Source organism: Aotus nancymaae, unplaced genomic scaffold (assembly GCF_030222135.1).
Source record: "Aotus nancymaae isolate 86718 unplaced genomic scaffold, 86718_ANA_hifiasm-v0.15.2.pri h1tg000016l, whole genome shotgun sequence".
NCBI classification, from domain to species: Eukaryota; Metazoa; Chordata; class Mammalia; order Primates; family Aotidae; genus Aotus; species Aotus nancymaae.
In genome coordinates this window covers 4,814,983-4,829,641 of record NW_026988428.1, presented here as the reverse complement: position 1 = coordinate 4,829,641, position 14,659 = coordinate 4,814,983, and the positions used below count along the sequence as shown (strand labels likewise).

The 14,659-nt window shown below is 43.2% G+C and overlaps 2 protein-coding genes across 2 annotated transcripts in view; one reads left to right on the top strand and one right to left on the bottom strand.

The window, feature by feature from the left end:
- The window catches only part of CCDC38 (coiled-coil domain containing 38), a 58,407-nt gene extending 57,372 nt beyond the window's left edge, over positions 1-1,035 (bottom strand). The window contains exons 1-2 of the mRNA XM_064376856.1: positions 1,021-1,035; positions 359-502 (exon numbers count right to left, since the gene is read on the bottom strand). The gene's annotated coding sequence lies outside the window, so the exon portion shown is untranslated. The remainder of the gene's footprint in view (positions 1-358; positions 503-1,020) is intronic.
- A 163-nt stretch (positions 1,036-1,198) lies between these two features.
- AMDHD1 (amidohydrolase domain containing 1) overlaps positions 1,199-14,659 on the top strand; it is a 31,467-nt gene continuing 18,006 nt past the window's right edge. Inside the window, exons 1-4 of the mRNA XM_064376853.1 lie at positions 1,199-1,350; positions 8,397-8,503; positions 10,560-10,624; positions 12,639-12,916. Coding sequence (XP_064232923.1) covers positions 1,214-1,350; positions 8,397-8,503; positions 10,560-10,624; positions 12,639-12,916 — 587 coding nt within the window. The 5' untranslated portion in view covers positions 1,199-1,213. The remainder of the gene's footprint in view (positions 1,351-8,396; positions 8,504-10,559; positions 10,625-12,638; positions 12,917-14,659) is intronic.

Below are 14,659 nucleotides of genomic sequence, written 5' to 3'. Positions count from 1 at the left end.
TAGTATATTATTTGTGTCCATATCTATCATTTTTATTGTAAAGTCTTTACTGGGCAGGGAATGTGCCTTTCCTGTCTTTGTATGTTCCACAAGACTTAAAACAGAGCCTGTAATAAACATGTATAAACGAAATCAAGTAATTAAGGAATCAAAACAAAAGCCTGTGCCGGGCAGTGTTTCCATAGCAACTGATGGGCAGGAAGCGACGTGGCTGAGAATCACAGACCATCTTTCCATAAACTTGAGTCTGTCTCCAATTTTGGTCGCAAGTTGCTTGTGGACCCCACCAGACACAGCTGAGTCGGGGAGGGAGCACTCGGAGGGGCAGGGGCGGACAGTGAGCTGAAACCTGTTTTACCTCAATGAGTTAGGATCCGTTTCGGGAACGCGATGTGGAGAAAGGGCGGAGGGGCCAATCGATCCTCCGGTCTCTGCTCTACCGTCCCGCAGCCCGGTTCCCCATCATCTCAGGGGCCGTCTGGTAGCGGATCCCGGAACGGAGCTGGCCAACGGATAAGTGCGCGGCACTCGCCACCCGCGCGGACCCAAGAGCAACTCCCCACCGCATCCCCCTCCTCCCTACCCCCAGGTTCCCTCGGCCCGCGGCCCTCCACGCCCCGGGCTCCCGCCCCCGCTCTCTGGGCAGAGGTTTCCCCGACTCTGTCCTCTCCCGGGGCTCTACCTCCAAGCTCCAGTCCCTGCCCCTACTCTGCCCTCTCCAGGAGCGCTACCTCCAGGCTCCCGCCCAACCCCCTGGGCAGAGGCTTTCCCCCATTGCGTCCCCTTCGGGGCTCTACCCCAGGTTCTCGCCCTTCACTCCCGAACACTCCGGGCGCCCTCACCCACCCCCCTTGACCCGCTTCCACATAACCACGTGATCAATACAGCCCACTTTGAACTCTCGGGGCGACCAAGCTGCAGTTTCCTTATCTGAAAAATAGGAACACTAGTCTCCATCTCATTTACTCAGGACGGGACAAGACGACCAACAAAGATTCTTCAATGAGGTTTATTACTCACTGCGATTCTTGCAATGATTACCGCCCCATTGCTGTGGTTGGGGGAGGCGAGCAAAGGGCAGCGGATGCGAGCGCCCGCCCTCGCCCCACCCTCCCCGCCCCGGGCGGCGCAGGCTGCGGCCCTTCGTCCTCCACTGCGTCCTGCCCCCGGCCCAAGTCTGGTGGGCTCCCGGCGACCCTCGGCGAGCAGCGACATGGCAGGCGGCCACAGGCTCCTGCTGGAGAACGCGCGGCAAGTGGTACTGGTGTGCTCCGGTAGCGAGCGCTTCCAGACGCGGGACGCGCTGCGCAGCCTGGCGGTGCTGGAGGGCGCCAGCCTGGTGGTGGGCACGTAAGTGGCGGGGCGCGCAGGGTGGGGGCCGCCACGGGCGGAGCTGGCCGCTCTGTGCACTGTGGAGGGAAGCAACGCCGTGAAAGCTGCCCTCACAGAGACACAGGTGCAAGCCAGCCTTTGGGGCACCTGTTGCTAACACGCCCAACGGCTTGGGCTGTCATTCCGTTTAAAGAGCTGAGAGAGGAACATCCCGTTGGAACGCATCCGGGGTCCTGCCTCTGCTGGTAAAGTATCACTGTCCAACCATCAGAAGAGGTTGGGGTTCTCCTCAGTGCTTCTTAAAGGGAGGCCAGGAGACCACCTTTGTCAGGGTGGCCTGTGGTTATTTTATTCTCAAGGCAGATTTCTGATTCCACCTGCATTCTCCAACTCCCTATCCCTAGAATTTTAGGATCAGCATCACTGGGGCTGGAGTTTTGAGACCTGAATTTTTCAAAAGTACCTTTCACAACCCCGTGGTCTCGTACACTAAAGCTTTAGAACTACGGAGAACATTTAGTCAATAATGGCCCCGAGTGATAAGAAATCAAGATTTGGCCACCAGAAAACAAGATATTTCTCTTACTCATCTGAGTTTCCTGCCAGATGTGAATAAAAGAACAAAGTTTGAGGGCAACCTGGGGTAGCAAGGGAAATTGGATGAGAATTGGAATCTGAAGGGCGCCATGGGGCCACAATTGCACACGATGAATGAGTCTCACAAACTGACCACGGCTTGTCTGAGGCAGTTTAGGGTTGTGCAAGAGCCCAGTTTTTAAGAGACTGTTGGTTTATTTTTACTTAATTTAACTAATTTATTTCTTTATGAGACTGAATCTCATTCTGTTGCCCAGGCTGGAGTGCAATGGCGTGATCTCACTCACTGCAACCTCCACCTCCTGGGTTCAAGCGATTCTCCTGCCTCAGCCTCCGGAGTAGCTGGCATTACAGTAGCTGCTCCCCATGACCGACTAATTTTTGTTCTTTTAGTAGAGAGGGGGGTTTCACCATGTTGGTCAGACTGGTCTCTAACTCCTGACCTCAAGTGATTTACCAGCCTCGGCCTCCCAAAATGTTGGGATTGCAGGCATGAGCCACTACGCCCGACCTATTTTTTTTTATTTTATTTTATTTTTTGAGACAGGGTCTAGCTCTGTCGCCCAGGTTGGAGTGCAGTGGCATGATCTCGGCTCCACCTCCCAGGTTCAACTGCAACCTCTATCTCCCAGACCCAAGCCAACCTCCCACCTCAGCCTCCCGAGTTAGCTGAGACTACAGGCACAGGCCACCATGCCAGGCTAATTTTTGTATTTTTTGTAGAGACATGGTCTCACGAGGTTGCTTAGGCTGGTCTCAAACTCCTGGGCTCAATTGATCCACTTGCTTTGGCCTCCCAGTGCTGGGATTACAGGCGTGAGCCACCATGCCCAGATTGTTGTTTTATTTTTAATTAACAAAGGGATGAAAACATTCCCAATTTACTATAAAATATTGTTTAAAAATTTGCTTAGAAAGTTGAAAAATATCTACCTGGGTTAGGACCAGAGTATCTATAAAAATTATACCAATGAAGCTGGTGCAGTGACTCACGCCTGTAATCCCAGCACTTTGGGAGGCCGAGGTGGGTGGATCACCTGAGGTCGGGAGCTTGAGACCAGCCTAGACAACATGGTGAAACCCTGTCTTTACTAAAAATACAAAAATTAGCTGGGTGTGGCAGTGCACGTCTGTAATCCCAGCTACTCAGGAGGTTGAGGCAGGAGAATCACTTGAACCTGGGAGGCGGAGGTTGCAGGGAGCCAAGATTGCACTACTGCACTCCAGCCTGGGTGACAGAGGGAAACTCTGTCTCAAAAAAAAAAAAAAAAAAAAAATTATACCAATGCACCAACATAAAGTCTTGGGTTCCAACATGTGTTCTATGTTCACATGAAAATCACAAAAAGTAGGGGGAAAAAAAGGAGAGAGTTGACTTGTGGTCTGGAAGGTGGGGCCTTTTCATTCGAATCTGTTACATTGTTCTCAGTTTGTTGGCTTTATTACATTGAAATCAATTTACAAGAATATTGAGAACTTTGCTATTCAAATATGATTAGCTTAGTACAGGATGGTGTTGTTTTTATTTTCACTTACTACCATCACTATCTTATATATCAGGTTGATGCAAAACACAAGTATAGAACTGGAATAACTATCTGGTGATCTGAGGTGCTTTGAAATATATCTTCCACCTTCATTATCTGAATATTTTAAGGTAAAAGTGTTTTCAGGGTGAAATATTTAGGTGATTGTCTTAAATTTTTCACATCACTTCCCTTACATAGAACTTGTGTGTTCAAAGACAACTTGATCCTGCTTCTCTTTTGGTAGACAAGAACACAAGCTGTGGGTGTGTGTGTAGGGAGGGGGTACTGATTAAAAGCACAGAGAAGTGGAAGAAAGTTCCATTTCAAAGCCCAGAAATGAATGGATTTTAATGGTGTGTTTTTTTTTTTAACAGGTATATACATACCATAGTATGTCCTGATTAGAATGAACCTCAGTGAGATCAACTAATAGTCAATCCCCTATATGCTATAGATATATAAATGAGTCCTGGAAAAGAGTATGATTTGAGGGGCACCAGAAATTCCCCCCTCCTAAAAATAAATATCTCAGTGATTGTCTGCTATAGGGTATAATTCCACCATTGTAACCATTGTAGTCATTCATTTAGGTCTCTAAAGTTATCTCATTCTTAAATTTTTTTCCTCTCTCTCTCTCTCTGTGTGTGTGTGTGTGTGTGTGTGTGTGTGTGTGTGTGTGTTGGACGCGCGCGCGCATGTGTAGGTTGTAGTTAATCTTGAAGAAGCTCCCAGGTGTGGAAAAGAAGCACAAACTGTCATCCAGTTTAAAATTGTCCCATCCAAAGGCTAAAACCTAGATGATGTCTAAATGAACGAAACAAACAAGAATTAAAACATAGATTTATACACAAGGACCATTTGTTTTAGCACTTCACAGGAAGGGTAAAAATGGAAAATGCTAAAGAAAAAATTGATGGGTTTTTATTTTCCTTCCTAGAAGCCAATAAAAGAGTCAGGTAGACAATGAACCTAAAATAGGACATTTTCATTCATTCACAAATATGTGCTCAGCTTAGGGGATGCAAAAATGACTAATAATCGTTCTGATCTCAAAGAGCCCAAAGTCTACTGGGGAACAAGACACATGAAAAGATAATTATAATACAATATGGTAAGCACAAAGGTAGAGAGATGTGTGCAAATAGGCTTATTATAAGAGACAGCACGGAGGAGTGCCTGAGCCAACGGGAGAATCAAAAGAGGCGTCAGATTTATCCATCTAAAAAAAAAGACCAATTTTTAGGTTTTAGTAACTGAGACGGTGTTTGTGCCAATTCTGAATTTTCACAGAGCACCCTGAGAGCCACTCAAAGAAGCATCATCCTCCTTAAATCATCTTCATTACTGTTTTCATTATGATCATTATACTTTAGCTCCTCAAGTAGGGTCTTGCTTGCTAATTTGCTTTACTTTCAGAAGATTCTTCCTAAACTTCTCAGAATAGAAAGTAAATAAAACCACACATGTCTATTATTTTTATGCCCTAAAAAGGTACATGTGATATATGTTCATTGTAGGAAAAGAAAATACAGATGAACAAAAAGGAAAAAGTCACTCAAACTCCATCATTAGAGGAACTAATGCCAACATTTAGTGCTTCTCCTTTCAGATGTTTTCCTTTGTAAATAGAATCACATAAAAATGCATGCTTTAGAAAAGGAAGCTAAGTATATTGTTTTGTACTCAGGTTTTTTTCACTTAGTAATAAATAGTGAAAATCTTACCATAGCAGTAATATATATCTTTATAATTTTAATGGCTACCTTAAAAAAACACTTTTGGGGGAATGTTTTTTGTTAGTTTCCTTCAATACTGTCCTTGGACAGGAACCTTTGTTCCAACATAGGTAGAGTCCACCGATGAATGAGAGAACCACACAATCAGAAGGTAGATGAGCATAGGATTAGTGGGGTCAGGAAGAGGACCCAGTGCCCCTCAAAATTCTCTCTGGCACAGACTGAGAATGTTAGAGATTTATTCCTTAGATTTGACTTTGTTAAAGTGACCACTCTTAAAGCAGTGGCAGTCATTCACTCTTTGCATAAGAGCATTCTGTTTTTTCCCTTTCAAGTGTCAATTTCTAATCCTTTTGGTCCTTTCCATCACCAGATTCACTGCACACAGGGTAGATCATCTAACCAGGCCAGATAAAAGCTGTTAGTGATAAAGAATTGTTACTGGTATTTCTTTTCCTTTCATAACATCTACTCTTTACATCCAGTTTCTTCTGCCCCTTCACTCTTACATTTTGTTAGGTTACCCCAACCACTTCTGTCCCAGTTCTGAATCCGTTATCCTAACCCGCTTTTAACAACACATTCCAGCTCTCAGGCTTATAGCTCTGAATCTCCACGTTGGAAGCACGAATTTGTTGTGAGTGGCCAAGACCCAAATTAACCAATGGCTGAAACAAGATGGAAGTCTATTTCTCTTCTATGTGAAAATCTAAATGTAGGAATGCAGGGCTAGTTGATTGCAGTACTCCATGGAGTCCTCAGGAGCCGGCCCCCTGCCGCCTCGCTCTCCTGTGCATTGCCCACTTTCTTACACTCTCTCCATGACCCAAGATGGCCACTGCATCTCTCCTTATGGTGTCTGCGTTCCAGCCAGTAAGAATAGAAAGAGAAGGCAATCCTACTGGCTAGACCTGAGTCTTGTGGCCATACCTAACTGGTGGGAGGTGGGGAAATGTAGTCTGTATTCTGGGTGGCCATGTGTCCAACTAAAATTTAGGGCTTAGGCCGGGCACGGAGGCTCACACCTGTAATCGGAGCACTTTGGGAGGCCGAGGCGGGCGGATCACAATGTCAGGAGTTCGAGACCAGCCTGAACATGGTGAAACACTGTCTCTACTAAAAATACAAAAATTAGCCAGGCTAATTACAGGCGTGGTGGTGCATGCCTGTAATCCCAGCTACTCAGAAGGCCGAGGCAGGAGAATTGCTTGAACCTGGGAGGTGGAGGTTGCAGTGAGCCGAGATCGCACCACTGCACTCTGGCCTGGGTGACGGAGCGAGACTCTATCTCAAAAAAAAAAAAAAAAAAAATAGGGCTCTACTAGTGTAAGAAAAGGGAATATTGATCTTGGGGAACATGGTAATTATCTGCTACATATGTTTAATGTTTAAAATTATTCTTAATTTTAAATTTCATGGGTACATAGTGTGTATATATATATATATGAGGTACATGTGTTATTTTAAAAGAGTCATACAATGTGTAATAATCACATCAGGGTAAATGGGGTTTCCATCATCTCAAGCATTCATCATTTCTTTGTGTCACAAACATTCCAATTGTACTCCCTCAGTTATTCTAAAATATACAACATACTATTGCAGCCTGTAGTCACCCTGTTGTTTTATCAAATACTAGGTCTTATTCATTGTATTTAACCATATTTTTTCTAGCCATTAACAATCCTCATTTTTCTTCTCTCCCCTTCTATTCTTCCCAGCCTCTAGTAACCATCATTCTACTCTCTATCTCCATGAGTTCAATTGTTTTCATTTTTAGCTCCCACAGATGAATGAGAATGTGCTAAGTTTGTCTCTGTTCCTGGCTTATTTCACTTAACATAATATCCTCCAGTTCTATCCATGTTGTTGCAAATGACAGAATCTCACTCTTTTTCATGGCTGAATAGTACTCCATTGTGTATATGTACTACATTTTCTTTATCCATTCGCCTGTGGATGGGCACTTTAGTGTGCTTTCAGCACTTAGTGTGGAAGTGCTGCAGTTGAATAGTGCTGCAATTAATATGAGAAGCAGATATCTCTTTAATGTACTGACTTCCTTTCTTTTGCATATATACCTACCAGTGGGATTGCTGGATCACATGGTAGCTCTATTTTTAGTTTTTTGAGGAGCTTCCATACTGTTCTCTATAGTGGCTGTACTAATTCACATTCCCAACAGCGTGCAAGGGTTCCTCTTTCTCCACATCCTCGCCAGCATATGTTATTGCCTGCCTTTTGGATAAAAGCCATTTTAACTGGGATAAGAGTATATCTCATTGTGGTTTTGGTTTACATTTCTTTGATGATCATTGATGTTGAGCACCTTTTCATGTACTTGTTTGTATCTCTTCTTTTGAAAAATGTCTATTCAGATCTTTTGCCCATTTCTTAATCAGATTATTAGGTTTTTTCCTATTGAGTTGTTTTTTTCCTTATATATTCTGGTTATTAATCCCTTGTCAATTGGGTCATTTGCAAATTATTTTCTCCCATTCTGTGGGTTGTCTCTTCACATTGTTATTATTATTATTATTAATTATTATTATTATTTTGCTGTGCAGAAGCCTTTTAACTTGATGTGATCCCATTTGTCCATTTTTGCTTTGGTTGCCTGTTCTTGCGGGGTATCCCTTAAGAAATTGTGGCCTGAACCAATATCCTGGAGAGTTTTCCCAATGTCTTTTTTGAGTAGTTTCATAGTTTAAGGTCTTAGATTTCAGTCTTTAATCCATTTAGATTTGATTTCATTCTTTTGCGTATGGATAACCAGTTTCCTCAGCACCATTTATTGAAGAGACTGTCTTTTCCCTGATGTATGTTCTTGGCATCTTTGCTAAAAAGGAGTTCACTGTAGATGTATGGACTTATTTCTGGGTTCCATTGGTCTATGTGTCTGTTTTTAATGCTAGTACCATGCTGTTTTAGTTACTATAGGTCTGTATTATAATTTGAAGTCAGGTAATGTGATTCCTCCAGTTTTGTTCATTTTGCTGAGGATGGCTTTGGCTAATCTAGGTCTTTCATGGTTGTCTTGAATGTGGCTAGAGATGCTTTTCCAAAAACTCAGGTTCAAGACAGAAACATGTAAATATTGACTAATTAACACCAAAGCATCTGAAAACATATTTAAGTCACTCATCAGATTTCTCACAAGATTTCCCCAAACTTTAGTAACGATTCCTTGATTTTTCTTCAGAGATGGGCTTATAAAAGCTATTGGTCCTGCCGATGTTATTCGAAGACAGTTTTCTGGAGAAACTTTTGAAGAAATAATTGATTGCTCTGGGAAATGTATTCTACCAGGTATTTATCTCTTTTTCAGTAAAGCTCTACAAGTAGCTTGAACAGTTGCTCCAGAAATGTAAAGAGGGAGAGTAACAGTTTGTTTTAAAGTCTCAAAATAATATTAAAAAATAATAATAGTTCCATGTATTGAATTTATATTATTGAATGCCTAGCTGCTTTCAAATATGGTTTCACCTTGGATCCTGATACCTGTCCTGTATGGGAGTGTCATTATACTTTACAGATTAGAAAACTGAAGGTGAAGGGTGAAATGTGTTACCCCACGTTGCTAAACAGGAAAAAGGCAAACTAGCAATCAAGCCTATTCATTCGACCCCGCTTCTTCCCACTCACATGCTGAAGAGAAACCAGCTGTGTTGTGTTTAGGTTCAAAACCAGTAAAAGAACTTCATTAATCCATGGCATAGGAGAGGCAAGCAAGGCAGCTGCTCCCTCTAATACCAAAAATACTCTAAATTTGTATAAGGTGTGAAACAAAGGATCCAGCTCTGGGCAGAAAAAGAAAAAAAAAATCCTAGAGCTTTCACTGCAGTTTACTTATATCTTTAAAGATTGACAACAGAATCAGTTTATTAACCATCATCTCCTATATTAACTATGTTGTATGGCTTCATGTAATCATTCAAAACATGTTTCACAAACTTTGAGCTCTACACAAACATAAGGGCTGCCTATTTATATTTTTATATAAAATTTTTATACTTTTAAATGTTTATGGTATACATCTGACAGAGCTTCTACCTAACGGGTTTTCATTTGTTGATTTGTTTGTTTTGAGACAGAGTCTCACTCTGTCACCAAGGCTGGAGTGCAGTGGTGTGATCTTGGCTCACTGCAACCTCCACCTCCCAGGTTCAAGCAATTCTTGTGCCTCAGTCTTCCAAGTAGCTGGGATTACAGGTGTGGACCACCGTGCCTGGCTAATTTTTGTATTTTTAGTAGCAAGAGGGTTTCACGATGTTGGTCATGCTGGTCTCGAACTCCTGACCTCAAGTGATCTTCTGGTCTTGGCCTCCCAAAGTGCTGGGATTATAGGCGTGAGCCACTGCGCCGGCTTTCCTTATGATTCTTGAGGGTCAGGAGACAAAGTCAGGGCAAAATGTTATGAGAAAGAGGAATATAGCAGACAGCAAACTGAGTAGGGGCTTTTGATCTTAGTCCAATCAGAGCCAATAAGATATTTAAAACATTCTGGAAAGACAAACTTTACTGAATTGCACCTGGATAAAAAAAGTTTCAAGTGATTGTCTTATAGTATCTCTTTATTTAAAATACATGTCTTTCTTGAAGATAGATTCATCTTCCTGATTTCATGTCTTCCCTTCTCAGAGTTGCAGGGGGAGGGGATTGTAGTCTTATGTTTTAATACCCAGATTATTCCTTGGTGATAAGTTTCATGGTTTTGCCTCACTAGTAGGTTTGACAACCTGATTTCAAAGTTTATTTGAGCCAGGTGAGGTGGCTGATGCCTATAATCCCTGCACTTTGGGAGGCTGAGTTGGGCAGATCATTGGAAGCTGAGGCAGGCAGATCATTTGAGCCCAGGAATTCAAGACCAGCCTATGAAACGTGGCAAAGATTAGCCTGTGTGGTGGTGCATGCATGTAGTCCCAGCTACTAGGGAGGCTGAGGTGGGAGGATTGCTTGAGCTGGGAGGTCGAGGCTGCAGGGAGCCATGAGAGTTCCACTATACTGCAGCCTGGGCAACAGAGTGAGACCATTTCTCAAAAATAAATTAATTAATTAATTAAATAAAATAAAAGCTTATTTGGTGAGCATGGACTTATTGAGCAAAAGGGGCTGTATTTCTGTAAGGGATATTTTCATTGTGTTGCATCACCTCCTTCATTAGAGCTTTCTAGACCAGCCATACAACAAGTCAGTCTTCTTTCCGCTCTGTCAAGGGAACCAAACAAATTCTTCCTTTCATGCTCCTTCAAAATGGATGGCCACCATCACACTTTCCCCAGAGCAGCAGGGTAGAGTGCTGCTGTCTTCCTGCTGTCTAAGTGCTATTTGTTAATTGTAAGATGACTTGATTTATTGATTACAGGTTTGGTGGATGCACACACACATCCAGTATGGGCTGGTGAAAGAGTTCACGAGTTTGCGATGAAGGTAACTGCAACAAATCATGGCAAATCAAAATAAAGCACAAACATAAAAGTCTTTTGCTAAAGAGTTAGTAGGCTATCAAGCTTTGCAACATATGTCAACATATCTCTGTTTTTTTAGGAAATGAGACCATGCCAGGCTGGAGTACAGTGGCATGGTCTCAGCTTACTGCAGCTTCCGTCTTTCAGGTTCAAGTGATTCCCCTGCCTCAGCCTCCTGAATAGCTGGGACTACAGGCACACACCACCAAGCCCAGCTAATTTTTGGTATTTTTTAGTAGAGACGGGGTTTCACCATGGCCAGGATGGTCTCGATTTCCTGACCATATGATCCGCCAGCCTCAGCCTCCCAGAGTGTTGGGATTACAGGCATGAGCTACCACGCTCAGCCTTTTTTTTTTTTTTTTTTGAGATGGACTCTTGCTCTGTTGCCCAGGCTGGATTACAGTGGCACGGTCTCGGCTGACTGCAACCTCCACCTCCCAGGTTCAAGTGATTCTCCTGCCTCAGCCTCTCGAGTAGCTGGGACTATAGTCATGTACCACCACGCCTGGCTGATTTTTTGTATCTTTAGTAGAGACAGGGTTTCACCATGTTAGCCAGGATGGTCTCGATCTCCTGACCCCATGATCTGCCTGCCTTGACCTCCCAAAGTGCTGGGATTACAGGCATGAGCCCCCGTGCCTGACCAACATACCTTTTTAATGGATATTTTTACGTGCCTGGGTATGGCAAACAAATGACAATAAAACTTATTTATAGCTGCCCCAAATCACTGTATTATACACAGGGCTGCTCCTGCCCACTACTGTCCCCCTCTCTTTCCTTCCCCACATTCCCATTCCAAATCACTATCTCTAGTAGCCTTTGAAAGGGTTTCAAGGAATAGTTTGAAAATTGCCATTCATTGGAGTAAAGCTTGGAAACGTTACTAATCACAAAAATAAAATGTCATATTTTTCTCTTTTTCAGAAAACTGAGACTTATTAAGAATTACAAAATGTGATCTGTGTTAGTCATATACTAGCTGTAGCCAACTCCTAAATCCCTGGTTGGAGCCATTTTCACAAGTTTTTTTTAAAAAGGAAAAAAAAAAGAAGTGCCTCCTAGTAGCTAAAGTGGCGAAATAAGCCACTCTACATAGTTATGTAGAAAAGAAACAATTCTTTTCTTCAGATATCATATACCTTCTTCAACAAACTACAAACTAGAGCTGTTTTTAAGACTGTTTTATTAAATCACAGAATTTCAGAGCCTAAAGCGGTCCAATCCTCTCATTGTATAGATGGAGAAAGAGATTTATAGTCCAATCCTCTCATTATGTAGATGGAGAAAGCCAGGTCTAGAGAAGGGATGGGTGTTGACTAGGGTCACCAGCTGGAGGATGGCAGACGCCGGATAAAACTCTGGCCAGGAGACCCCAGGCTTACATCCTTTCTCTACACCACCCTCCTTGCTGTCCAGAGTAACTGGAGCCCAGTGGGACCCCAGGAAGAGCCTCTTTGAGTGACAAAGGTCAAGCTCCAAACACTGATGGTCAAATATTGAGACCAGGAAACTTCCCGGGCCGCTTTAGTGGAGATTTGAATAATTGCAGTGGGGTTCCCTGCAACTCCTGAGTTGCCTAAGCTTTGTTTTCTCAAACAAGCTGAGAGATGCAGGGAGGGCTGAGACTTAGCAAGTCTGATTGCTGGCTGATTGACTCGTTAAAAGATTGCAATACTTCTGTGCCAGTTTTTAATTGCCATTGCCCTGAGATCCCAACAGGCCACCCACCTCATCTCCCATCTCTACCACTCCAGTCTCTTCCTGGAACCCCTTCAGAGCTCCCCACAATCCAGTGTCTGGCAGACTAGGGGCTTCCAGGACTGTGTATCCCAGCACCGTTCTAATCTGATGGGTTGGTGCCTGTGCCATATGGCTTCTTAATCATCATGTAATATCGCCCCTGGAGGTAGATTTTGCAGACCTGCCTGCAACTTTCTCGCATTTGCCGGCCTAATGAAGCGTGTGTTCAGTTGGCAGGAGCCACTTACATGGAAATTCACCAGGCTGGCGGAGGGATCCACTTTACCGTGGAGCGCACGCGCCAAGCCTCGGAGGAGGAGCTGTTCCGCTCCTTCCAGCAGCGGCTCCAGTGTATGATGAGGGCTGGCACCACGCTGGTGGAGTGTAAGAGCGGATACGGCCTCGACCTGGAGACCGAGCTCAAGATGCTGCGTGTGATTGAGCGCGCCCGGCGGGAGCTGGACATGGGCATCTCGACCACCTACTGCGGGGCTCATTCAGTGCCTAAGTAATCTCAGCCAGTGGGACCGGGGTTTAACTCAGAGCAGTGAAAACGAAGTGGAGGCTGCGTTCCCCAGGGATGGAGGTGCATTAGCACTTTAGCTTGTACAGGGAGATGGGGGAAAGTCTTTGGAAAGACCTGAATAATGGCCACTCATCCTGCAGACTCGGCTTTAGGAAGGCGATCCCTTAGCCCCATCAGTCTGCTAGTCCTTTAATTATGATGGAAGAGATGTCTCGAGCTCTTTGGGTTAAGTAAAAGAAATAGACCCTTGTATGTCGTTTAAAATTACACATATTAAGTTGAATAGTTTCCCATGATAATTAGCATTTCTAAAAGCACTTTAGAAATTAATAGTAACACTCTTCAGGAGGTGGCTCAAACCTTGTGGTCTAGGTGATTCAAAGAGGTTTTTTTTTGTTCATCTGTTTGCTTACTTAACAGCAAACATTTTTGTTTTGTTGTAAACGATTTTTAGCCTTCCCCGTTATCTAAAAGTTTCTCCTACATGGCTTTACGTAGAGAACTTTGTTCCTTTCTGCACTTGCATTTCATTTGTCCAGAGTTCCTTTTGGTCCTGGAATTTCTAAATAAGAAGGCTCATGGTTTCAAGAGCTAATTCAACTATCTAAAAGAAATAGGATTTTAACATGCGTAGGATGCCTCCAAAATCTTAGTGCAATCTGAAGCATTGATAACTTAGACATATAAATATAATACTACAGATTTGCAATCATTATTTACAGATTTAATTGGTTAAATTTCTTTTACATTTATCTGATTTTGTAAACTCCAGAATATACATTTCTTTTTTAAGCCAGGTGGGGTGGCTCACACCTGTGATCCCAGCACTTTGAGAGGCCAAGGCAGGTGGATCACTAGAGCTCAGGAGTTTGAGACCAGCCTGGCTAACATGGTGAAACCCCGTCTCTACTAAAAATACAAAAATTAGCCAGGTGGGGTGGCACCGTGTGCCTGTAATCCCAGCTACTCGGGAGGCTGAGTCACGAGAATCACTTGGGCCAGGGAGGCGGAGGTTGGAATGAGCCGAAATTGTGCCACTGTACTCCAGCCTGGGCGACAGAGTGAAACTCTATCTCAAAAAATATGTGCATATATATTATTATTATTTTGAGATGGAGTCTTGCTCTGTTGCCCAGGCTGGAGGGCAGTGGCATTATCTCAGCCCACTGCAACCTCCACATCCCAGGTTAAAGCAGTTCTCTGCCTCAGCCTCCTGAGTAGTTGGGATTACAGGCACACACCACCACGCTTGGCTAATTTTTGTATTTTTAATAGAGACAGGTTTTTACCATCTTGGCCAGGCTGGTCTTGAACTCCTGACCTCATGATCCACCCGCCTCGGCCTCCCAAAGTGCTGGGATTACAAGCATGAGCCACTGCGCCCTGCCTATATATTATCTTTTAAATTGACAAATAATATATTTATCTTGTAGAACATGTTGTTTTAAAATATGTATACATTGTGAAATGGCTAAATCAAGCTAATTAATATATGCATTAACTCATCACTTTTTGTGGGGGGTTAGAACACTTAAAATCTATTTTTAACAATTTTTAAGAAAACGATACATTGCCATTAGCTATAGTCACTGTGTTTTGGAAAAATGTAAATATTTAATGTTAATAAAAATTAACCTCTTCATGTTAATTATCATCTCCAATTAGAGGAACTAAGAAAGTAACATTAAAATTTATTCAAAATTCACAAAACTAGTTATGTAGAAA